This window comes from Erithacus rubecula, assembly GCF_903797595.1.
Source record: "Erithacus rubecula genome assembly, chromosome: 23".
Taxonomy (NCBI): domain Eukaryota; kingdom Metazoa; phylum Chordata; class Aves; order Passeriformes; family Muscicapidae; genus Erithacus; species Erithacus rubecula.
The window spans coordinates 5368262-5393681 of NC_136675.1; the positions used below are offsets into that span (position 1 = coordinate 5368262).

Genomic DNA, 25420 nt, shown 5'->3' on the forward strand with positions numbered 1-25420 from the left:
TCAAGCCTTTCAGCTCAGCTGTTGCTATGGGGTCTCAGCAGCTTCGCTGCCACAGCTGCTCTGAAGTCAGGGCTTTTAAGGAGGAAAAATAAAGAATTCTGCTGTCAAGCCTCAGCTCTCACACAAACACCAGGTTTACAAGGGTAACAGTGTCACCTGCAAATCAAACCCAACAGGGCTCACCAGCAGGTCTCAGTTGTTCTGACAGCACTGCTGTGCTTTGGATCTCTCCTTTTGTCAGAGGTGGAGGGTTTTTCTCTCCAAGTGCAGACAGAAACAGCAGAATCTCTCCTTCCCTGCTGGCTGCCTTTGTTTGTGGAGCTGTGACTGCTGGTGTGGGTGACAGATGTGCTTTTCCTCCTGCCAGCTCTTCCTCCAGCTCCAGGAGCAGGAGCCTGACCTCCTTTTGTTCCCTCAGCCTTATTGCCACCTAAATCCAAGTGACAGGATCTTGGCAGTGCCCCCAGGTCAGGAGCACCCAGCAGGAGCTCTGGAGGGTTTGTAGAGCTTGAAGGCAGAGAAAATGAAGAATAAAATCAAGAGCTGCAGTTCTGAGGGGGAGTTGGACTTGCAGGGGCTCCTGCGCCCCACAAACCCAGCTGGGAGCTGCAGATCTGGAAATTTCAGCTTGTGGGGGAAAGCTGGGTGTCACTTATAATTGCAAACTTTGTGCCATTCCAAGGTCAGGGCTTGGAGCAGCCTGGCCTGGTGGGAGATGTCCCTGCTCCTGGCTTTAAGGTCCCTTCCAACCCCCCCCATTCCATGGTTCTGTGGGTTTTCTGGCAATCAGGCTGCCTGCTGCATCCAGCAATGGGTTAATGACAGAAAAAAATATTCCTGTGTGAGGAAGTTGTGGTGTGAAAAACTCCTTTGGTTCCTTCCCAGCCTGTCTTTAGTGCTTCCCTCATGTCCTGAAGCATAAATATTAACAGCTCTTATTTTTGTCACCTTGTCTAGCATGGCTCTGGAATTATTACAATTCCTGGAATTATTTAATGAGCTTCCCCACTCCAGCAGTAACTCCTGGTGCTGTGCCTGGCTGCATTCCTTCAAAAACCCATCCTGTTTTCTCACTATCCTTTGGGATCTATCCTAGTTATCTCCTGTGGGGACCTGCCCACCCCTCCCAACGGGAACAAGATCGGGACCCTCACCAGTTATGGGGCCACTGCCATCTTCTCCTGCAACACTGGCTACACCCTGGTGGGCTCCCGGGTCAGGGAGTGCATGGCCAACGGGCTCTGGAGTGGGGCTGAGGTCCGGTGTCTGGGTAGGTGTCCCTTGGGAATTCCCTGCTGGCACCCACGGGGGTGGGAAAGGGGGGGAACAGGGATTTTAGGGGTTGGTCAGAAGAGGAATCCACACTGTGGGGTTTTGAGTGGATATCAAAGGGAAGCAGAGTTTGATTCCTGTGTCTTCAATGGGTGTGAGGTGTTGGAGGAGCTTTGGTGACAGCAGGGTCTTGAGTTAAGGGGCTGAAAAGGTTTGGGTCGGGTTTTGGGATGGAATTCTTCCCTATAAAAATTGGACATGGATTATCCAGAGCAGCTTTGGCTGCCCTATCCCTGGAAGTACCCAATGAGAGGTTGGGCAGGATTTGAAGCATCCTGGGATGGTGGAAGGGAGGATCCTTGTGTTGCATTCTGTCCTAATTTGAAAGACAGGTGTCTGCTAAGAAAGGCAGGAGTTTCTCTTTGAAATGGAAACCCCCTCCCTCCAAATTATTATAATTCTGAAATTAAAGGGCTCTCAGGCAAAGATGTGGGAATTAGGAATAACAGTTCTTTACTATGAAAATTAAAATAGAAATACAGTATGACAAAATTTATTGCCCCAGCTGGTTTAAAGATGGCCCATTAGCAGATAATGTGTGCCAGGAGATAAAGATCACTGCCACACCCAGTTTCAAACAATGGCCCATTAACAGGAGATAATTCCCACAGAGGTAAGAATCACTGCCACACCCAGTTTTAAACAATGACCCATTAACAGGAGATATCTCCTGGAGGGAGGATGGGCTGTGGGAAAGATAAAGATGATTGTCCCAGCTGGTTTAAAGTTGGCCCATTAGCAGAGGATATCTCCATGGAGATAAGGGTCACTGCCCCACCTGGTTTAACAGATGGTGACAGAATACAAACCTTTGTTCACATCCTGTATTGCAACCCAACACACCTCCCAACCCAATCTGGGTTTCTCTCATCGCGGCGATCCCGGGTGCAGGAGATGCCTTTTGCTGACACCTTAGGTGTGATCTCCAGGTGATTCCTACTGTTTTCCCCTCTCCAGCCGGGCACTGCGGCGTGCCCAGCCCCATAGTGAACGGGCAGATCAACGGGGAGAACTACAACTACCGTGGCAGCGTGGTGTACCAGTGCCAGCCCGGGTTCCGCCTCATCGGCATGTCCGTGCGCATCTGCCAGCAGGACCACCGCTGGTCGGGGAAAACGCCTGTCTGTGTGCGTAAGTACTTGTCATTCCTTCAGCCTGGCAGGGATAATTCCAGCCAGGAGGGTGTGGAAGGGTTGTGGAAGGGGCTGGGCAGAGCTCACACCCTCAGAGTGCGCGTTCTGGATGTTTTGCGGGTTTGAGGGGGTTAGGTCCTGTATGAGTGCAGTGGGATAACCCTTGAATTAGTGGTGAGTAAAAAATTTACCCCCCAGAATCCTCCAGTTCCAGTGTGCTGATAATTGCCAGAAAGTTCTCTGCTTCCTTTGTTACCATTGGTTCCTTTTTCCTGCAGTAATTATAATATTCGTAATCTCCCTTCCCTATTGGACCCGCTCCCTAAGCTCCACCCTAATTCCTATTTATTTATAAATACTCCTGACATGCCCTAACACCTGCTTTTGTCCATTTGCCCTTGTTCATGGATCAAGCTTCCCTGTACCATCTTTCCTGGTCTGTTCACTACAAACTGTTTGGCTTGCTGTTTGTTATTTTCTAGTATTCAAATTTTTTAGCTCCCCAACAATTGGGTCAGATTTTCTTTCTGCATAAAATCACCGAGTTCAGTGAATCCTCCAGTCTTAATAGCCAGGCTAAGAAGGTTGGAGACTACACAGCATCATCCCTCTCCAAGAAAAAATCTTTTGTGGTTCAAAAATTTCAGTGAATTTCTCCTTTCCACGCTTAGCTGAAGGTGTGGGATAAGAGGAAAGGAGACTTTTGGGGTTAAAGGCAGGGGCAGCCCTACAAACACACCCTGGTGGTCACAGTCCTTGAGAACTACGCTCTGTGTCCGTGGAAAATCAGGATCTCTCCTCTGCTCCCCCATAAATCACCTTGTGCAACCTCCTCCTTTATCTTCCCAGGAAATAACCCAATTAACCAACTCCCTGCAGCTCTCAGGTGTTGATAAGTTGAAGCATCTCCTTATCAACAGGCAGCACAATCCGTGGATTTCATATCGTGGTGCTCCAGTTGTTTGTTCCCATCTCTCCCATCTGGTTTGGAGCTTTCTGTGCTGGGGCACAACAGGAACAAGATGGGAAGGAGAGAATGACCTGGCAGAATCCAGCCTGAAAACAAAAATCACGATTAAGTTGGCAATGTTAGCAGTGACTCCACAATGTAGAGGGTGTCTGAGATCCTGCTGGAGTTTTTTTGGAAAAGAATGGTTGAAAGGGTGGAATTTCCTGTCATGACCATGGCAGGGGCTGGAAGGGGATGGGCTTTAAGCTCCTTTCCATCCCAAACCACCCTGGAATTCTGAGTTATTACACACATCAGGCCTTGGGGTGACAGAAATTTGGGATTGTCGATCCCAGCTCTGGTGGGCTCTGCAGTCAGGCACCTCAGGGCTTTATTGACCCCACTCAAGGCATAGTGCTGCTGTTTGCAGTCTCCTGCTATTTCCCCTCCCAACCTGCTGCAGTCATCTCCTCTGTTTGATCCCTGGAATTTTGGGAAGCCTTTTTTTCCCAGGGAGATTTCTAAAGACATGTAGTGATATCCCGAACCTGGCCCTGCTTCCTGCAGCACTCCATATTTCTCATTTATGACATTCTCATCTCCCTGTCACCAGCTTGGGTCAGGAATAAATCCTCATCCCCGTGCTCCAGCCCAGCCTGTGCAGTCACATTTGTTATGGATCTTTTGTGGGAATTTCATCTTCCCTTCAATCTGCTGGTGCTGGCAGCTGTCCAGGAAAACCAGATTTGTCCTGATGGACAAATCAGGACCTTCAGTGTGACAATGATCAATAAAGCTTTGTCCTCAGCTGTCCCAAGATGTCACATTCCTTAGGCAGTCAAGAATCTCCTGGTGGCTCATCCTGAGTTTGCTTTTGTGCCCTGGAACTGGCTGGAATCAAAGGCTGGAATCAAAGTCTGTGCCAGCAGCAGGGCTGTGCCCTCCCTGTGTCACCTGCTGAGGTGACAGCAGAGTGTTCCAGCCTCTTCCCAGAAGTATTTGGGATGCTGGAATTGGCTTTGCTTCCCTGAGAGTTGCCAGAGCAGCTCCTGTGCCCTTCACGTCATCCTGAGCCATCGTCAACCTCAGGGAAAAAATAAAACTCCAGAAAAATCCTCACTTCAAGGATTTGGGAGTAAAATTTTCCCACAAAGTTTCTCCCACTTGGGCAGATTTTATCTCTTCAGGCCCTGTGCTGGAATTCTGATTTTCCTCCTATTTTCTTTCTTTTCCCTCTTTTCCCTCTTTTACCTCCAGGTGTGACTTTTCCCTGCAAGGAGCAGCCAGGACTGGCAGGGGGACAGAGGGAGGGAACAACAGAATTTGGGATGCCTGGGGTGGTGTGGGATTAAGCTGGGATTTTTGGAGAGGGATCCTGGCACTCAGCTGCCTGGAGAGGGATGCAGGGAATTCCTGGATGCAGGGAATTCCTGGTGCATAAACCCTACAAAAATCCCATTCTCTCAATGTATCTCAACAGAGCAGCCCCCAAATCTTTGTGTTTGGGATTGATGTGTGGAGTTTTATACTTTCCTACCCCCATAACTTTTTCCAATGAACAACCCACTTTTTTTTTCTCCCAGGAATAAACCAAGTGACATTTCCATTTTGTGCTTGCAGCCATCACCTGTGGCCACCCTGGGAACCCCCCCAATGGCCTCACCCAGGGCTCCCAGTTCAACCTCAACGACGTGGCCAAATTCCAGTGCAACCCTGGCTTCCGCCTGGAGGGAGCTTCCCAATCCCAGTGCCTGGCCAATGGCCAGTGGAGCAGCACCCTGCCCTCCTGCCGAGGTCAGTCTGTGCCTTCCCCTGGAATTTCTCCAAGCCAGGAATCCCTGGAGACCACCCAGGGCATGATGGAGGTCCCAGGGCTGCTGTAAATCCCATGGATCAAACCTTGGGATTTTCTCGCTGCATCCTCCAAGGTTTTGGGAGTGTGTTGGAAGTGGGGGGAACAGCAGGAAATTTGGGATCAGACCCCCTGGAGCAGCTTTTTCTCCACCACCACAGCTTTGGGCAGAGTTCTCTTCCCTTTTTCCCCATGGGATCAGCACTCAGGTTCACTTCCCAAATCCCCTCCCTTCCCTGCACTCCCTCCCTGTGCATTCCACTAATCCAGGCCATGCTGGATTATCAATTTTTCCCTGCTTGATGATGGAAATCCCAGTTTGGGATCAGTTATTCCCAGCTGGATAATCCAAATCCCAATTTGAGGCTGCAGCTCCAGGCTCTGCCGCTGAGTGAGAACGTACAGGATTGCCTGGACTCCCCTTCCCCCCTTTTCCCAACAAATTCTCCCACTCCCACCCTCAAAAACCTCAGGGGCAAAAAACCCAAACCCAAAACCTTAACCACACCATAAAACCCTCACCTTCCCACCCTTTCCCCTGCTTTTTTTTTTTGGAGAATCCCACATTTCCCACCTCACCCTTGCCTTCCCGTTATTTTTGGGGTGTTGTTCTGTTGTCTGTTTGCAGTTGTGAACTGTTCTGACCCCGGGCACCTGGAAAACAGCGTCCGGCAAGTGCAGCCGAGTGGCCCCCACAGGTTCAGCTTTGGCACCACCGTGTCCTATCAGTGCATCCACGGATTTTATCTGTTGGGAACCCACGTCCTGACATGCCAGGGTGATGGCACGTGGGACAGAGCCCTCCCCCAGTGCCTTTGTAAGTGGCCCCAACCCTCCCTGTCCAGCCCAGCTGCTCATCCCGTAGCAAAATCCCAATTTTCCATGAGGAAAAATCCACAAAAAAATTAAAAAAAAAAAAAATCACGGTGGTTTCAAGAGTTTGCAAGGGAAGGGGGTTTGGGGTTTGAGGAGAATGATCCTGCTGGGGGGTTTGTCTGTGTAGGGACAGGCTGATCCTCATCAATTTGGGGATTCCAGGTGGAATCTTGATGGATTTTGGGGTTCTCTATGTAGGGTCAGTCAGATCCCAATGGATTTTGGGGTTTGAGGAGAGGGATCCCGCTGGAGGGGTTCTCTGTGTAGGGACAGGCAGATCCTGATGGATTTGTGGATTCCATGTTAAATCCAAATGGATTTTGGGGTTCTCTGTATAGGGACAGGCAGATCCTGATGGACTGGGGGGTTCCAAAATCCCAATGGATTTTGGGGGTTCTGGATGGAATCCCAATGGACTTTAGAGACTGAGGAGAGGGTCCAGCTGGGATGGTGCAAGTGGAAAGTGCAGGAGCAGCTCTGAAGCACAGAGAGGACTCACCTGAGAGGGGAGAGAGCTCACCTGAGTGAGTGGAAACTCCCCTGAGTGAGGGCTCACCTGAGTCTTACACAATTCCAGTCCTACACTGGGAATTTGGGATCCAGAGTGGGTTTTAGCTGCCTTAGGGAGGTGCAGGCAGGAGCAGCCCCCTCCCCACCCCCAGCATGCCCAGTTTGTCCCTTTGGGCACTAAACCAGTGCAATCCCATCCCCTGCCCTTGGAATGGCCTCAGAACTCAAAAAATTCCAATTGGCTTGAGCTGTTCCAAAGCTGGATTGTTCCTTTTGTTTTTACCATGTTTATCCCTCCACACCAAATCCTACCGAGCAGTTTTGGGCACATTTTCCTTTCCTTTTGTCCTGTCCTCACCCTTTGCATGGATCCTGGGGAATTGGTGAGTGATGATCCATGTTCCCACAGCTGGGAGGGAATTCCTATTAAAACCCCAATTCTAGGGGCTTCTGGCTTCAGGCTCCCTCTGCCCCATTGAGTACAAAGGATCTCCTTCCTTAAAATGTTGGGATTTGGAGGGTTTGTGGGTATTGGAAACCCAGATTAGTTTTACCACTGATTCTGTGGTTAAAAGTTTAGAAAAAAAATGGAGATTTTCCCATGTTTTTGTTTCCCATGTGTTGAACTTTGCTGTGAGGGTGGGGAGACCTTGGCACAGAGAAGCTGGAAGTGTCCCCATCCCTGGAAGTGTCCAAGGCCAGGCTGGACAGGGAAAAGTGTCCCTGCACATGGCAAGGATTGAAATCCACTGATGACTCAGCTCCCCCCAGACTGGAATTCTGGAATTCCCGGGGCTGAGCCAGTGCCTCTCTTGCAGTGGTGTCCTGTGGCCACCCCGGGTCCCCTCCCCACGCGCAGATCTCGGGGGACAAGCACACGGTGGGCTCGGTGGTCAGGTACAGCTGCCTGGGCAGGCGCACGCTGGTCGGCAACGCCACACGGATGTGCCAGCTGGACGGGCGCTGGAGCGGCTCCCTGCCACACTGCTCGGGTGAGGGGCTGGCAGGGGCCACCTGGACAGGGTCACTCAGCTGTGGTCACCCAGCCGTGGTCACCTATCCATGGTCACCTCTCCATGGTCACCTCTCCATGGTCACCCATTCGTGGTCACTCAGCCGTGATCATCCAGTCATGGTGTCCTGGTTTGAGGACAGGTGTCTGCCCATAAAGGCAGGAGCTTCTCTTTGAAATGGAGAATGTAAACTCCCTCCCTCCAAATTATTATAATTTTGAAATTAAGAGGCTCTCAGGCAAAGATATGGGAATAGGAATAACAGTTCTTTAGTAGGAAAATTAAAATAGAAATGCAGTATTACAAAGAACAATCCCAAACACTGGCAGAGTCAGAATCCAAGCTGACACAGTCAGTCAGTCAGGGTGGTGGCACAGTCCCATTCAATGGTGGCTGCATCCTCCTGCAGGGGCAGATGTGGTTCAGCTGGAGCAGTGCTCCTGGAGAAGGTGCAGTTTCCTCTGAAGCTCCAGGGATGATGTGGAAAGGTCTGGCTTTGCTCTGGAATCCAGTGGAAAAGCTGCTCTGGTGTCCAAAATCTCAGTTTTAATCTGAGTAGGAAATGTTTGTCTCCTCCCCCTGGGTGGAGCATCTCCCAGTGGGATGATGTAATTTTATCAGTCATGCCCTGGGACTCAATGGCCATGAACAGGAGATATCTCCTGGAGGGAGGATGGGCTGTGGGAAGATAAAGATGTTTGCCCCAGCTGGTTTAAAGATGGCCCATTAGCAGATAATGTGTGCCAGGAGATAAAGATCACTGCCACACCCAGTTTTAAACAATGGCCCATTAACAGGAGATATCTCCTGGAGGGAGGATGGGCTGTGGGAAGATAAAGCTGATTGCCCAGCTGGTTTAAAGATGGCCCATTAGCAGAGGATATCTCCATGGAGATAAGGGTCACTGCCCCACCTGGTTTAACAGATGGTGATAGAATCCACATTTCTGGCCACATCAATCCAGCACACATGGTCATCTGTTCATGGTCACCCATTCGTTGTCATCCATTCATGGTCACCCACTCATGGTCATCCTCTCCCACATATCATCACTTCCCGCTCATTGTCACCCACTCCTTGTACCTTGAGGAGGCTCCTGGTGCCTTCCCTTCCCAAACCTCCTGAAATTCTCTTCCCTTTCTGAACTTCTCTTCCTGAACTTCCTGAACTTTCCAGAACTTCTCTTCCCAACCTTCCCCAAGCTTCCCTTCCCTGAATTTCCCCAACCTTTCTCTTTCCTTTTCCCTTTTCCCTTTTCCCTTTTTCCTTTTCCCTTCTCCCTTCCTTCCAAGCTCCAGTGCCTCCTTATTCCCCAGTACCTCAGGCTTGGCTTGGAGCACGTGGGAATTCCTTTGTGGAGGGGGAGCATCCCTGGGACTGACACTGGAGGCTCCATTTTGGGATTCAGGAATTGTGAAATGTTTGCATCCAGCTCAAACCCAGGGGATGGGGGTGGGATTCCCAATGAGGGTGACAGGAGCCACCATGTCCTGGTGTCTGGGGTGTCTCGGGTGACTGTGAGCTGTCTCTGGCAGGGGGCAGCCAGGGTGTGTGTGGGGATCCCGGGATCCCTGCCCATGGCATCGGGCTGGGGGACGCCTTTGACGTGGGCAGCGTGGTGAGGTTCAGCTGCGAGCCCGGCTACACCCTGCGGGGCTCCTCCGAGAGGATCTGCCACGCCAACGGCTCCTGGAGCGGCACGCAGCCCGACTGCGAAGGTAGCCCTGTGCCACAGTGTCCCCAGGGCTGTCCCGGTGTCCCCAGAGCCACCCCAGTGTCCCCGGGGCTGTCCCGGTGTCCCCAGGGCTGCCCCAGTGTCCCCAGAGCCACCCCGGTGTCCCCGGGGCTGCCCCAGTGTCCTCAGAACTGCTCCAGTGTCCTCAAAGCCACCCTGGTGTGCCCAGAGCTGCCCCAGTGTCCCCAAAACTGCCTTGATGTCCCTAGAACTGTTCTGGTGTCCCCAGGGCTGTCCCGGTGTCCTCAGAACTGCTCCAGTGTCCCCAGAACTTCCCTGGTGTCCCCAGAACTGCCCCAGTGTCCCCAGAACTGTTCCAGTGTCCCCACAGCTGTCCCCCTGTCCCCAGAGCTGCTCTGGTGTCCCCAGAACTGCCATGATGTTCCCAGAATTGCTCTGATGTCCCCAGAACTGCCCCAGTGTCCCCAGAACTACTGTACAGTCCCCAGAATTGCTCTGATATCCCCAGAGCTGCCCCAGAGCCCCCAGAGCTACCCTGGTGTCCCCAGAAATGTCCTCATGTCCCCAGAGCTGCCCTGGTGTCCCAGCACTGTTCTCATGTCCCCTGAGGTTTCCTTTCCTGAGGACAGGCAGTGCAGGATGACCCCTCACAGTCCTGGGGGTTGGTTTGTGTTTAATTGTTTATTTTGATTTCCCCGTTTCCCTTCCCAGTGATTTCCTGCGGGAACCCCGGGACCCCCAGCAATGCCAGGGTGATCTTCAACGATGGCCTGGTGTTCTCCAGCTCCATCATCTACCAGTGCAGGGAGGGCTTCTATTCCACAGGGGTGCTGAGCAGGCACTGCACTGTCAATGGCACCTGGACTGGGAGCAGCCCCGAGTGCACTGGTGAGCACTGGGATGGAGCCCTGGCACGGGGAGAGGATGATGGGCTACCTAAAAACACAGGCCAGGCAAAATTAAGGGCATAAAAAGCAGGTTTTTGTATTTATTGATGGGTTTACAGGATGTTTAGGGCAGATAAAGCTGCACCCAAAATGGAAAACGGGTCATGGGTTTTTATATTTTTATAAGTTTGGTTCATTTGCGTATTGGGGGTTAATATTCCAATTACAGCTTCAGGTAATTAAGTAATTTACCCCAAGTTTGCTCCCACCCAACTCACTTTTGTTTCCATCTCTCAGGCCTGAGGCAGTGAGGTGTCCCTCATTCCCAGCCTAGAGAGGAATTGTTGTGTCTGAAAAAATGGGAAACCAGCAGTGACACTGGATATGGAGTTTAGAGTTATACACTAAATAATTGCATGATTACAAATATATAAAAAAAATTAAAAAGCCAAAATCCTAAGGCACCAACCCACTAGTGCCACCCTGAAAAATCCTGCTGAACCTGGCACTGGCAGCACCTCAGCCTGGAAATTCTGCTGGGACCTACTGGAAAAACCTTGGGTTGGCTTTTTCCAGCTGGAGGGGGGGAGCTCTGGAATAATTCAGGGAGAGGGTATTGGAGCTGCTCTCTGGGGCTGTTCCTGAGTGTGACATTCCTGGGGCAGGGATTTGTGAGCTCAGGGACCCTCAGGTGCCTGCAGGGAACTGGCAAAGGTGACAAAGGTGAGTTTACATCAGAGGCAGGAACTGGGCTAAGTGGGCAAACTACCCAAACTTCACCCAGTTTTGACCCAGATTTCCTTTAATGTTTAATGAGTGTTAATCCAGCTCCTTAATGAGTCATTAAGCTCCAGCCCCTGCTACAAACCACATTTAACTGGTTAAATCCCACCTGAAAAAACACTCAGGACCGTCATAAGCGTGGTTCCAGCTGCCAGAAATTCTCTTTTTTTTTCCCCTTCCTTGCCAGTGATAAACTGTGGAGACCCTGGTGTTCCAGCCAACGGGCTCAGGCTGGGCAGTGACTTCACCTACAACAAATCTGTGGTGTTCCAGTGCACTCCTGGCTTCATGATGGAGTCAGACAGGGCAGCTGCCCTCACCTGCACCAAAGATCGCACCTGGAACGGCACCAAACCCGTCTGCAAGGGTAGGAATCTGGGAAAAGGAGACTCAGGGCTGCCCTGATCACTCTTGCAGCCCCCTGAAAGGTGGCTGTGCTCAGGTGGGGTTGGTCTCTCACCAGGCAGCACTGAGAGAACAGGAGGACACAGCCTCAAGGGAAAATTAGGATATTAGGAAGAAGTTTTTCACAGAAAGAGTGATAAAATACGGAATGATCTGCCTGGGGAGGTGGTGGAGTCACCATCCCTGGATGTGTTTAAAGAAGATTGGATGTGGCACTGGGTGCCATGGTCTAGTTGAGGTGTTAGGGCTGGGTTGGACTCAATGATCTTGAAGGTCTCTTCCAACCCAGTGATTCTGAGATTCTTTGAATTCTGTAATTCTGTGATTCTGAGATTCATTGAATTCTGTACTTCTGTGATTCTTAGAATTCTGTAATTCTGTGATTCTTTGAATTCTGTAATTCTGTGATTCTGTGGATTCTGTGCATGTGATTCTGTGATTCTTTGAATTCTGTGATTCTGTGCATTCTGTGCAGACAAGTTTTGCAATCCACCAAAGTTTCCCTAAAATCCTGGCTGGGCGTTCCTCAGCTCCCTCATTCTCAAAGTTTGTGACATTTTTCAGGGAGCAGCAACACCTTGCTGTCCTCAGGGCTATCAATCTGCCCCAGGGAGGGAGTTGTTCTTCTCCTTGTGCTAGAGATGGAGCAGAGCCCAGGGAGCAAAGTGATTTTGCACAAAAACTCGGATCAAACTGGGATGAAATATCATGTTTTTCCAGCAGACTCTTTGCTGGCATAGCCCAGAAACATCTGAAAAATGTTCCCTGCGAGTCTTTTCATTATTCTGAGATGGCTCCTGTGGTTCAGACATAGAAAAAGGAAATAAGAAAACAGTGCTGGGCAGGCTGGATCTCTTTTGCTCACCCCCCAGGGCAGATAAGATGTGTGGCAGCATCTCTGCACTCCTTTAAAAATCTGGAAAATTCACCTGTCACGGCGTTGATATAAACACAGGCCACATAAAAACTCTCAAATGCACTCCAGCTCCTTCAGAGACTATAAAGAGCAATTCTTCCTCTCCTTTTTCATTCTCTGCACTGAGCAAATGCTGCAGAAATGATCCTGAATGTGGCCAAGAGTGTCATTTGGAGGCTCCTGTGAGCTGAAAAGCAAAGTGCTGCAAAAATGTCATCTCCCAACACCCCAGAGTGGGTGAAAACCTGACAGGTTGTGGCTTCAACTGCTCGTCTGAGCCTCGGCCAGCTTGTCCAAAATGTGTGAATCTTAGGGGAAATCTGGGATGAGTTTTCACACCACGTGAAGGAGGATTTTTACCTTCAGCTCAGAACGAGCGTTGGCTCCAAAATTGGATTTGTAGAGATGTTCAGGAAAATGTTCATCACCCAGAGGGTGGTGGGGAGCTCAACAGGCTCCCCAGGGAATGGGCACAGCCCCAGGATCTCCAGGAATGTTTGGACAGGGTGGGATTTTGGGGTGTCTGTGCAGGGCCAGGGGTTGGGCTGGAGAATCCTCATGGATCCCTTCCCAAGGGATATTTTCTGATTTGGGATTTAACTCCAAACTTCAAAGGGTTTGACCCCACCTTGTGTCAATCCCAGGAGATGCTCTTGGAGAGCAGGAGGTGACTTTGCTCCTACATGGAATTTGCTTGTTAATGGAAAATAATTAAGAAGTGGAGAGACCTGACCCTGCTTTTCCTTTTCCTTTTCCTCCTCCTCCCCTTCTCCTTCTCCTCTTCTCTTTCTCCTTCTCTCTCCTTCTTTCTCCTTCTTTCTCCTTCTCTTTCTCCTTCTCCTTCTTATTCTTCTTCTCCTTCTCTTTCTCCTTCTTATCCTTCTTCTCCTTCTCTCTCTCCTTCTCTTTCTCCTTCTCCTTCTCCCTCCTTCTTTCTCATTCTCTCCTTCTTTCTCCTTCTTTCTCCTTCTCTCCTCCTCCTCTTCTCCTCTTCTCCTTTTCTTCTTTTCTCCTTCCCTCTTTTTCTCCTTTTCTTCTCTTCTTCTCTCCTCCTCCTCTTGTCCTTTTCTCCTTTCCTCCTTTCCACCTTTCCTGTTTTTCTCCTCCTTTCCTCCTCTCTTTCTCCTCCTCTTCTACTCTTCTCTCCTTCTCCTATTCTCCTTTTTGACTTTTCTCTTTTTTTCCTTTTCTCCTTTTTTCCTTTTCTCCTTTTCTCCTCTTCTCCTATTCTCCTTTTCTCCTTTTCTCCTTTTCTCCTCTTCTCCTTTTCTCCTCTTCTCCTCTTCTCCTCTTCTCCTCTTCTCCTTTTCTCCTTTTCTCCTTTTCTCCTTTATTCCTTTTCTCCTTTTCTCCTTTTCTCCTTTATTCCTTTTCTCCTTTTCTCCTTTTTTCCTCTTCTCCTTTTCTCCTCTTCTCCTCTTCTCCTCTTCTCCTCTTCTCCTTTTCTCCTCTTCTCCTCTTCTCCTTTTCTCCTTTTCTCCTTTTCTCCTTTATTCATTTTCTCCTTTTCTCCTTTTTTCCTCTTCTCCTCTTCTCCTCTTCTCCTCTTCTCCTCTTCTCCTCTTCTCCTTTTCTCCTTTTCTCCTTTATTCCTTTTCTCCTTTTTTCCTCTTCTCCTTTTCTCCTTTTCTCCTCTTCTCCTCTTCTCCTTTTCTCCTTTTCTCCTCTTCTCCTCCTTTTCTCCTTTTCTCCTTTTCTCCTTTATTCCTTTTCTCCTCTTCTCCTCTTCTCCTTTTCTCCTCTTCTCCTCTTCTCCTCTTCTCCTTTTCTCCTTTTCTCCTTTTCTCCTTTATTCCTTTTCTCCTCTTCTCCTCTTCTCCTCTTCTCCTTTTCTCCTTTTCTCCTTTTCTCCTCTTCTCCTCTTCTCCTCTTCTCCTCTTCTCCTTTTCTCCTTTTCTCCTCTTCTCCTTTATTCCTTTTCTCCTCTTCTCCTCTTCTCCTCTTCTCCTCTTCTCCTCTTCTCCTCCCCTCCTCCTCCCCTTTTCCCTCCCCTCCAGCCATCACCTGCAGAGCTCCCCAGCCCATTCCCAACGGGAAGGTGGTGGGCTCAGATTTCAGCTGGGGCTCCAGTGTCAGCTACTCCTGCCTCGAGGGCTACCAGCTGTCCCTGCCCGCCGTGCTCACCTGCGAGGGCAACGGCTCCTGGAGCGGGGACATCCCCCAGTGCTTCCGTGAGTAGGAGCTTCCTGCTTTTCCACCACTCAGCTCAGAAAATGCAGCTTCTGGGGGTTTCTCCCAGCCTTTTTTTATTGGTTTGGTAGCTCAGGGTTTGCAGGGATCTTGTTCTGTTTCTAGATGAAGTGTTCTGTTAGCTGGAGAGGGAATTTTTGGTGCTGTGGTGATGCTTCAGCAGACTGGAGTCAAAGGCTGGCTGATCTCACACTTCCCACATGCCTTGGTTTTTTGGGAGGTTTGGTTTGGCACCTGGAAGGATGAGGCAGGGGCACAGGTGGTCACTGCAGGGACACAGGTGGTCACTCCAGGGGCACAGGTGGTCATTCCAGAGGCACAGGTGGTCACTGCAGGGACACAGGTGGTCACTCCAGAGACACAGGTGGTCACTCCAGAGACACAGGTGGTCACTCCAGGGGCACAGGTGGTCATTCCAGAGGCACAGGTGGTCACTGCAGGGACACAGGTGGTCACTCCAGGGGCACAGGTGGTCATTCCAGAGGCACAGGTGGTCACTGCAGGGGCACAGGTGGTCACTGCAGAGACACAGGTGGTCACTGCAGAGACTCAGGTGGTCACTCCAGGGACACAGGTGGTCACTGCAGAGACACAGGTGGTCACTCCAGAGACACAGGTGGTCACTGCAGAGGCACAGGTGGTCACTGAAGAGACTCAGGTGGTCACTCCAGGGGCACAGGTGGTCACTCCAGAGACACAGGTGGTCACTGCAGAGACACAGGTGGTCACTGCAGGGGCACAGGTGGTCACTGCAGAGACACAGGTGGTCACTGCAGAGACTCAGGTGGTCACTCCAGGGACACAGGTGGTCACTGCAGAGACACAGGTGGTCACTGCAGGGGCACAGGTGGTCACTCCAGAGACACAGGTGGTCACTGCAGGGGCACAGGTGGTCACTCCACCCACAATTGTGATGAATTTGGGATTAATCCAGGCATTTTCCATGTTCCTGCCTATGAAACATCCTCAAAACTGGGTGTTTGCCCTCAGTGACCAAATCTGCAATCAGGACTCTTGGAACTGCCAGAAAATCCCTGTGGCAAAGGGCACCATGTTGCAGCAGAAGTTGGGAATGTTTTGTGAAGGCTGGGTGGGTTTGATGTAACAGTGAATACCAAAAAAAGGGAATTAAACATCTCCTGATGCTCAGGGCAGCTCTGACTTCCTTTTCCAGCTGCACAATATCCATTTTCACATTAAATCCCACAAACCCCTCGCCGTTCCTCGCACCTTTCCCTCGATCTGGGATAATTAGTGGGCTTTGTTCCAAGGAACAAAGTGACACCGTGCAATTAGGGGAGAAAAAAGAGAGGGGGAAAAAGGCAAATCCGGAGGAGAAGGTGGAAGTTAATTAAACATCCATTGACAAATGGAGAGAATCGCAAGGAATGCAGCCAGCGCTGATTCCCGAGTTAATCACGGAGTGACGCACTGGATGGGATGTGACATCCCAGAGGGGTCAGTGGCCACCTCCTTGTCCCTTTGCTGTTGCAGCCGTGTTCTGTGGGGACCCAGGCACCCCAGCCCAGGGCAGGAGGGAGGACAGAGGCTTCACCTACCGCTCGTCCGTGTCCTTCTCGTGCCTGGCGCCGCTGGTGCTGGTGGGCTCGGCGCGCCGGTTCTGCCAGTCCGACGGCACCTGGAGCGGCTCCCAGCCCAGCTGCATCGGTGAGGGGTGGGAGGGGGCTTGGGGGTCACTGCACTGACAGTGAGGGGGCCTTGGGGGTCACTGCACTGACAGTGAGGGGGCTTGGGGGTCACTGCACTGACAGTGCCAGCCCAGCTGCATCGGTGAGGGGCGGGGGGGGCTTGGGGGTCACTGCATTGACAGTGAGGGGGCTTGGGGGGCAGCTCTGGGGGTCACTGCACTGACAGTGCCAGCCCAGCTGCATCGGTGAGGGGTGGGGGGGGGCTTGGGGGTCACTGCATTGACAGTGAGGGGCCTTGGGGGTCACTGCACTGACAGTGAGGGGGCTTTGGGGGTCACTGCATTGACAGTGAGGGGGCTTTGGGGGTCACTGCACTGACAGTGAGGGGGCTTTGGGGGTCACTGCACTGACAGTGAGGGGTCTTGGGGGTCACTGCACTGACAGTGCCAGCCCAGCTGCATCGGTGAGGGGCAGAGGGGGGGCTTGGGGGTCACTGCATTGACAGTGAGGGGGCTTTGGGGGTCACTGCAGTGACAGTGAGGGGGCTTTGGGGGTCACTGCAGTGACAGTGAGGGGCAGAGGGGGACAGCTCTGGGGGTCACTGCACTGACAGTGAGGGGCCTTGGGGGTCACTGCACTGACAGTGAGGGGGCTTTGGGGGTCACTGCATTGACAGTGAGGGGGCTTGGGGGTCACTGCACTGATAGTGGGGGGCAGCTCGGGGCTTTGGGGGCTCACTGCACTGACACTGACAGCCCTGTGGTTCTTGGAGAGCAGGATGGCACATGGGAGAAGAGGGCAGGGAGGAGGATGGGATCCTTGGAGGTTGGGATCACAATTGGGAGCAGAGGGAAGGGAAGAGAATGGGATTAACATGGTCCTTGGAGATCAGGATGGCCCGTGGGAGCAGTGAGAAGGGAGGAGGATGGGATTCTTGGAGGTTGGGATGGCACTTGGGAGCAGAGGTTGGGGTAGAGGGTGGGATCACTGTGGTCCCTGGAGTTTGGGATGGCCCTTGGGGGCAGAGGGAAGGGAAGAGAATGGGATCAAAATGGTCCTTGGAGGTTGGGATGGCCCTTGGGAGGAGTGGGCAGGAAACAGGATGAGATTCTTGGAGCTTGGGATGGCCCTTGGGAACACAGGGCAGGGAAGAAGGCGGATTCTTAGAGATCAGGATGGCCCTTGGGAGCAAAAGGCAGGGAAGAGGATGGGATCCTTGGAGCCCATGGGAGCAGAGGGCAGGGAGGAGGACAGGATTTTGGAAGTTGGGATGGCCCTTGGGAGCACAGGGCAGGGAAGAGGATGGGATCAACATGGCCCTTGAAGTTCAGGATGGCCCTTGAGAGCAGAGGGAAGGAAAGAGGACAAAATCCTTGGAGATTGGGATGGATCTTGGAGGCAGAGGCCAGAGAAGAGGATGGGATCCTTGGCCCTTGGGAGCAGAGGGCAGGGAGGAGAATGGGATTTTGGAAGTTGGGATGGCCCTTGGGAGCACACAGCATGGAAGAGGATGGGATCCTTGGAGCCCATGGGAGCAGAGAGCACAGCGTGGGTGTGGGGAAGAGCTGTCCTGTTCCCAGTTTTTCTCCTGAGGGATAAAGTGCCTCTGGCTACTTCATGCTGCAGCAGGCAGGGATTTAAGGAACAGGAAAATCCTTGTGTGTTCCTCTGGAGCCAAATCCCTCTTGTGTTCCAGAGGTGCAGCAGGATCCGTGTGCCTGGAGGGGTCTGAGCTCTCCTGTAAATCCCTGCCCCTGTTTTTAACAGATCCCAGCCTCACCACATGTGCAGATCCTGGAGTGCCTCTCTTTGGGATGCAGAACAATTCCCAGGGATACCAGGTATGGCCATGGAAGAGGGGTGTGCCACAAAACCAGCCCTGGATTCCTGTTACCCCATGGATTCATATGTTATCCCATGGATTCACGTGTTATCCCATGGATTCCTGTGTCATCCCATGGATTCACGTGTTATCCCATGGATTCACGTGTTATCCCATGGATTCCTGTGTCATCCCATGGATTCCTGTGTCATCCCATGGATTCACGTGTTATCCCATGGATTCCTGTGTCATCCCATGGATTCCTGTGTCATCCCATGGATTCTTGTGTCATCCCATGGATTCCTGTGTCATCCCATGGATTCCTGTGTCATCCCATGGATTCCTGTGTTATCCCATGGATTCACATGTTATCCCATGGATTCTTGTGTCATCCCATGGATTCATGTGTCATCCCATGGATTCATGTGTCCTCCCATTAATTCCTGTCTCCTCCCATGGATTCCTGTGTCATCCCATGGATTCATGTGTCATCCCATGGATTCATGTGTCCTCCCATTAATTCCTGTCTCCTCCCATGGATTCCTGTGTTATCCCATGGATTCACATGTTATCCCATGGATTCACATGTTATCCCATGGACTCACATGTTATCCCATGGATTCGTGTCTTCTCCCATGGATTTCTGTGTCATTTCTGTGTTGTTCCATGGATTCACATGTTATCTCATGAATTCATGTGTCCTCCCATGGATTCACGTGTTCTCCCTTGGATTCCTGTCTCCCCTCACACATTAATGTCTCATCTCGTGCATTCATGTGTCCTTTTCCATGGATTAATGTCTCATCCCATGGGTTCCTGTGCCCTTCCATGGATTCCTGTCTCATCCTGGGAGCAGGACACCCCAACATGCTCCTTTAACCCCTCCGAGTGTGTTTGCACAGCATTAATTAGCAGTGCTTTGTGTCTGAAATTAATTACAGTGATAATTAATAGTTGCTGCTATTCACATTAATTCCCATTAATTTTCAGACCAACTCCTGCAGGTGCTTTTGCTAATCCCAGTTCTCATCCAGCAGGAGATCATTGGAATGGGGACAAAAATCCCACAGTGACTCCCTGGGGGGCTCCATTCCCACCCATTCCCTGCTGGGATAGTGGCTGCCAGAGTGGATCCTTCTGTTTTCCTGCTAATTAGTTACCTTCATCTTGGGGTTTAATTAATTAATTTTAGGTTTCATTAATTTGGAGACACCATAAGTGGGATTTTTGCTCAGCTGGGAGCTTCCCTGGGAATGGAGATGCTCCTGTGCGGGGTGAGGTGGTGATGTGGGAATGGCATGGAATGAAAGCCTGGAATCCCTGGGAAGCTGAGTGATTGTCTCCTGTTGGGACAGGTGGGAAGCATCCTGTTCTTCAGGTGCCAGAAGGGATATCTCCTGCAGGGCTCCACCACCAGGACCTGCCTGCCCAACCTCACCTGGAGTGGTGTCCAGCCCGACTGCGTCCGTGAGTCCTGGGGCCCTCAGCCAGGCTCTGCACAGTGAATTCTTGGGGGAAATCCATTGGATTTTTGGGAGAATTGGGGATTGCAAAGTCTGCACCCACACCTGGCACTTGGTTCTGGGCTCAGAGCTGCTTCAACATCCTTTGGTTTTGCCTTTTTCCCCTAAAAATGGGAGTGGGCAATTCTGATTTCCAGCTCATCAAGCTAGAGCCAGGTTCAGCTTTATCCAGGAAGAGAAACCCAGCATGGGAAACTCCTCATTAATTCCCAACTGGGAAAAATCCAGGCTTGGCCCTGTGAGCTGTAGAAGCTCTTCCAGGAGTTTCCTGTTCCCCTGTTGATGTCACGGTGTCACTTTTCACCCTCCCTGGGTAGTTTCTCTCACCTGTTCTCCCTCTCCCCTCCAGCCCATCACTGCAGGCAGCCTGAGACCCCATCCCATGCCAACGTGGGTGCCCTGGACCTGCCCTCCCTGGGCTACACCTTGATCTACTCCTGCCAGAGTGGCTTCTACCTCACCGGGGGCTCCGAGCACCGCACCTGCAAATCCGACGGCAGCTGGACAGGGAAACCCCCCATCTGCCTGGGTGAGGGGCTGGGGGCACCAGCTGGGCTCTGAGACCCTCCCCAGGCTCTCAGCTTGTACACATCCTAGGCCTTGAGGTCCTTCAGAGGTGGTTTTCAAGCTGCAGATAAAGCCAAGGTTCAGTTCTGGGGTCATAGCTCCAAGGAAGGAGGGAGGTGTTTTCAGCCGTGACTTTTTTCCCTTAAAAGTTGTGGGATGGCCCAGTCTGGTTTTTGTTGGTGGGAGGGTCTCTGCTATTGCTATCCCCAGCAGAATCCCAGAATTAGGTTGGAAAAGGCCTTGGGGGTCATCGAGTCCAACCTGTGACCCAACACTCGAGTGCCACCTCCAGTCTTTCCTTAAAAAGTCACCTGGGGATCTTCCAGGGAGATTTTTGGCTCTAGAAGCTCCTGCACAGGACAAAAATTGTTTATCTCCCCCACATTTTGCCTGCCACAGAGTCTTGGATGAGGAATGTGTCATCTGGTCTGGGTAGATAAAAAACAGGAGAAGTGGGAATTCTGATCTTTAGCAGATAGTTTGTGATTGATTACACAAAGGCAGGAAATCTGATTCTGAAAAAAAACCCTTTCAGACTATGGAAAATCTCTTTTTTATTTATTTTATGTACACAATATTCATAACAGGAGGATTTAAACAGAATGGGTTTAATCACACATTTCCCTTTATCCATGTCCATGTTCTTTTCTTATTTTAAGTATTCTGTGATTGACAGGAATCATTTATCAATTATCACACAAGGACGGGCTGGCTGTGGCACTCAGTGCCCTGGGTGACACAGTGGGGGTCAGGCTCAGCTGGGGCTCTGTGGCCTTGGGGGGGCTTTTCCAGCCTCAGGAGGGTGGGATGGGCAGTGCCAGGGCCTGGAATGTTCTCACAGCTGTGCTCTGTCCCTGTGCCAGCCGATGTTCGTCCCAGCGGGAGACCCGTGGGAACCGCGCGGGAGCCGCCGCTCGCCAGGGGCTCAGGTGAGGGGCAGGGGCTGATTGCAGCCCCAGGTGAGGGTGAGAGGGGCTGATTGCAGCCCCAGGTGAGGGTATGGGGCTGATTGCAGCCCCAGGTGAGGGTGAGAGGGGCTGATTCCATCCCCAGGTGAGGGTGAGAGGGGTTGATTGCAGCCCCAGGTGAGGGGCAGGGGCTGATTGCAGCCCCAGGTGAGGGTATGGGGCTCACTGCAGCCCCAGGTGAGGGTGAGAGGGGCTGATTCCATCCCCAGGTGAGGGGCAGGGGGCTCATTGCAGCCCCAGGTGAGGGTATGGGGCTCATTCCATCCCCAGGTGAGGGGCAGGGGGCTGATTCCATCCCCAGGTGAGGGTGAGAGGAGCTCATTGCAGCCCCAGGTGAGGGTGAGAGGGGCTGATTCCATCCCCAGGTGAGGGGCAGGGGCTGATTGCAGCCCCAGGTGAGGGTGAGAGGGGCTCATTGCATCCCCAGGTGAGGGTGAGAGGGGCTCATTCCATCCCCAGGTGAGGGGCAGGGAGCTCATTGCATCCCCAGATGAGGGTTAAGGGGGCTGATTGCATCCCCAAATGAGGGTCAGGGGGCTCATTCCATCCCCAGGTGAGGGTGAGAGGGGCTGATTGCATCCCCAAATGAGGGTCAGGGGGCTCATTCCATCCCCAGGTGAGGGTTAAGGGGGCTCAGATGAGGGGTCAGGGGGATCAGGTGAGGGTTCAGGGTTTGGGAGGACAAGAGCTCATAGCCTCCCCTGTAAAAACAGAAACGCTCCTGATTTTTTGTCACCTCCCACCGCTGTAATTCCAGTGCCTGCGGATGTGTTTGCAAGGAATTCCCTGTGGAAAGGCTCCTACGAGTACCTGGGGAAGAAGCAGCCAGCCATGCTCTCTGTCACCAGCTTTGACCCTGCCACCAGCAAGGTCAACGCCACCTTGATCGACCACAGCGGGGTGGAGCTCCAGGTGTCGGGTGAGGGACACTCCTGACCTTTTTGGGTGGCATTGCCAGGCCAGGGAGTGTCCCCTGGCCACCTCCAGGTTTCCTCTCACCCTGGGAGCAGAGCCTGACCCACCCTGGCTGCCCCTCAATATCCTCTGGCTGTGAGTGGATACAGCCTGTCAGTGCCAGGTTGGGTTTTTGGGAAAATTCCTGCATGGGAAGGGTGGTCAGGCATTGGAAGTGCCATGGGGAATTTGGAGTGCACATTCCTGGAGGTGTCCAAGGAAGGATTTGGAGGTTTTGGCAAAAAATTTTAAATTATGAGTTGGATTTTGATAATCCGTGGGGGATCAGCCCGTAATTCCATGAGTGCTCCGTGTCTCTGCCCTCCTGGAGCACCAGGCTCTTCCTGATCCAACAGCACAACCTGAATATTAATTATTGAATATTAATTAAATATTGAGTCCTTTCCCATATGGAAAATAACCTTCAGTATCCTGGGCTGTGTTTCCAGTGCATCCCAGTAGCAGGACTGGTGTCCACTCAAACCCTGACATGGTTTATCTGCCCTCCCACTCAATTATTTCAAACCAGAGTGACCCAGAGCTGACAAAATCCCTTTTTTTCCAGGGATTTACAAGAAGGAAGACGTGCACCTGCTGCTCCAGGTGTACCAGATCATGGGCCCACTGGAGATCTTTGCCAACAAGTTCAGGAATGACAAATGGGCTCTGGATGGACACGTGAGTGCACAAAATTCACCCTGCCATGCCTGTCCCAGCCTGGATTTCCCTTCCCTGGAGAAATTCCTGGAGCTGGGAGGGGACATGTGGCACTTTCCCAGCAGGTGACAGCTCCTCCTGCAGCTGGGGGTTGTTTATTTTTTTATGTTTTATTGCCCTGGGGTTTGGAATCCATCATCTCCCAGATAATGCTGGAGGAGAAACCAACGGGATTCATTCCATGTGGATATTTTATATAGGCTCAACATCTCACTGGAAAATCTGATTTTCTCTAATGGAGCCAACTCCTCACCCTCTGCCCGTGTCTGGGAGTTTCCCAAGCTTTTTAGGAATTCACTGGAGCTTGGAAAAAATGTGGATCCAGCTGACTCATTGCCACTTTTCCCTCTCCCTCTGGAATCAGCAATATCCTCTCCAATGTTTATCACAAACAAGATTTTTCCACCTTCCCTTCCTTGGAGAATTTTCAGCTGTTGGGCAGTGAAACCCTTTAAAAAACGCCAGGATTTTTTGAGGAACTGCATCAAGTGAATGCATTGGAAGGGGCTGAGGTGAGCTGGGGTTAAATCCAGGGAAATGTTGGGTAAATCTGTTGATTTCCACTGTGCACAGGTCTCGTCGGAGTCCTCGAGCGGCACCTTCGTCTACCAGGGCTTTGTGCGTGGCAAAGGCTTTGGGCAGTTTGGCCTCCAGAGACTTGGTAAAATTCCCTGGATTTGCACTTTTCCCTTCAATTCCAAAAGCTCCATTTTGGCCTGATGGGGTTTTCCAAGCAGGGAATGTCTCTCCAATCCCTGGCTTGAATTTTCTGTGCTTTCCGTGTCCTGCTGAGCTTGGTGTGAGGTGTTTGGGAGACAAACAGCACAAAACAAAAAGAACAATGATAAAATTTATAATTTGGGAACAGAATGAGGGATAACCAGGCTGCTGTCCAAATGCAGGGAGAGTTTGGAAGCACAAACAACACCTGGACATGCTTTTTTTTTCCAAATTCCCAGTTCCCTGCCAGGCCCAAATCCCATTCCCACCACAGAAAGTGTCTCCATCAGAAATCACAGAGGCTCTTGGGAGCTTAAACCACCCAAAGTTTAAGCTCCTAAATACTTCTTAAAGTGTGGTTTGAGCTTTTTAATCCCTCAGGATTGCTGGAATCTCATCACCTTGATAGATGCTCATTATTGCAGCATTTCAGAGTCTCCTTAAATCCCAAATTTATGCATCCAAGTTGGAGCTTTTTGGCAAAATAAATCAATTTACACCTCTCTTTAACTGCAGCTCTACATAAATGACAAGGCCTAAATTAGGCTGGATCTCCATCCTTGCACATCCATTTTTAAATTCCCTTTTGCAGCACCACTTCACTCATTTTGCTGCTGGTGCCACCTTGAGCCAAGCCCTTATCCCCCAGTGAGAAATGTGGGAAATATGGGAAGTGGGGAAATGTGAGAAGTGTAGGAAATGTGGGAAATGGGGGAAATGAGGAAATGTGAGAAATGGGGAAATGGGGGAAATGGGGAAATGTGAGAAATGTAGGAAATGGGGGAAATGGGGAAATGTGAGAAATGGGGAAATGGGGGAAATGGGGAAATGTGAGAAATGTAGGAAATGTGGGAAACAGGGAAATGTGGGAAGTGTGAGAAATGGGGAAATGGGGCAAATGGGAAATGGGGAAATGTGAGAAATGTAGAAAATATGGGAAATGGGGAAATGTGGGAAATGTGATAAATGGGGAAATGGGAAATGGAGGAAATGTGGAAAATGGGGAAATGTGAGAAATGTAGGAAATATGGGAAACAGGGAAATGTGAGAAATGTAGGAAATGTAGGAAATGTGGGAAATGTGAGAAATGGGAAATGGGAAATGTGAAAAATGGGGAAATGTGAGAAATGTAGGAAATGTGAGAAATGTAGGAAATGTGAGAAATGGGGAAATGGGGGAAATGAAAAATGTAGGAAATGTGGAAAACGGGGAAATGGGGGAAATGTGGGAAATGGGGAAATGTGATAAATGTAGGAAATGTGGGAAACAGGGAAATGTGGGAAGTGTGAGAAATGGGGAAATGGGAAATGGAGGAAATGTGGAAAATGGGGAAATGTGAGAAGTGTGAGAAATGGGGGAAATGGTAAATGGAGGAAATGTGGAAAATGGGGAAATGTGGGAAACAGAGAAATGGGGAAATGTGAGAAATGTGTTCCTTTCTGGTGTGTTCCAGACATCAGCATGATGGAAAATGATCCCGAATCCATCGGCCACCACTTTGCATCCAACAGCAGCTCCGTGGCAGCCGCCATCCTTGTGCCTTTCATCGCCCTGATTATTGCAGGGTTTGTGCTTTATCTCTACAAACACAGGTGGGTTTGGGACAAGAATTCCTAAAGGTGAAAGAAAATCAGGGATTGGAGAGAAGTATTGGTGAGCTGGGCTTAAAATCCCATGTTTAGGGCTGGTTTAATTCAGGAAGTGGGACAGCAACAAAGAGAGTTTGGGAGATTGGGGCAATAATTCTAAAAGGTGAAAGAAATTCAGGGATTGGAGAGAAATATCAGGGAGATGGACTTAAAATCCTCCTTTTAGAGTTTTATTTAGTTCAGGAGGTGGGACAACAACAAAGAGGGTTTAGGAGGTTATTGAATGGTTTGTGTTTTATCCCTGCAAACACAGGTTTGCAATAATTCCAAAAGGTGAAAGTAAGTAAGGGATTTGAGGGAAGTATCAGT

General features: G+C 50.9%; 1 protein-coding gene across 1 annotated transcript in view; it reads left to right on the forward strand.

Annotated features, from left to right (window-relative positions):
* CSMD2 (CUB and Sushi multiple domains 2) overlaps positions 1-25420 on the forward strand; it is a gene marked incomplete at its 3' end in the record, with an annotated part of 261650 nt that overhangs the window by 234800 nt on the left and 1430 nt on the right. The window contains exons 53-70 of the mRNA XM_079325862.1: positions 1097-1270; positions 2290-2463; positions 5035-5208; positions 5895-6083; positions 7471-7644; positions 9201-9383; positions 10073-10249; positions 11219-11398; positions 14350-14523; positions 16037-16210; positions 17959-18032; positions 19369-19480; positions 19886-20065; positions 20967-21032; positions 21829-21990; positions 22591-22703; positions 23316-23403; positions 24916-25054. Coding sequence (XP_079181988.1) covers positions 1097-1270; positions 2290-2463; positions 5035-5208; positions 5895-6083; positions 7471-7644; positions 9201-9383; positions 10073-10249; positions 11219-11398; positions 14350-14523; positions 16037-16210; positions 17959-18032; positions 19369-19480; positions 19886-20065; positions 20967-21032; positions 21829-21990; positions 22591-22703; positions 23316-23403; positions 24916-25054 — 2707 coding nt within the window. The remainder of the gene's footprint in view (positions 1-1096; positions 1271-2289; positions 2464-5034; positions 5209-5894; positions 6084-7470; positions 7645-9200; positions 9384-10072; positions 10250-11218; positions 11399-14349; positions 14524-16036; positions 16211-17958; positions 18033-19368; positions 19481-19885; positions 20066-20966; positions 21033-21828; positions 21991-22590; positions 22704-23315; positions 23404-24915; positions 25055-25420) is intronic.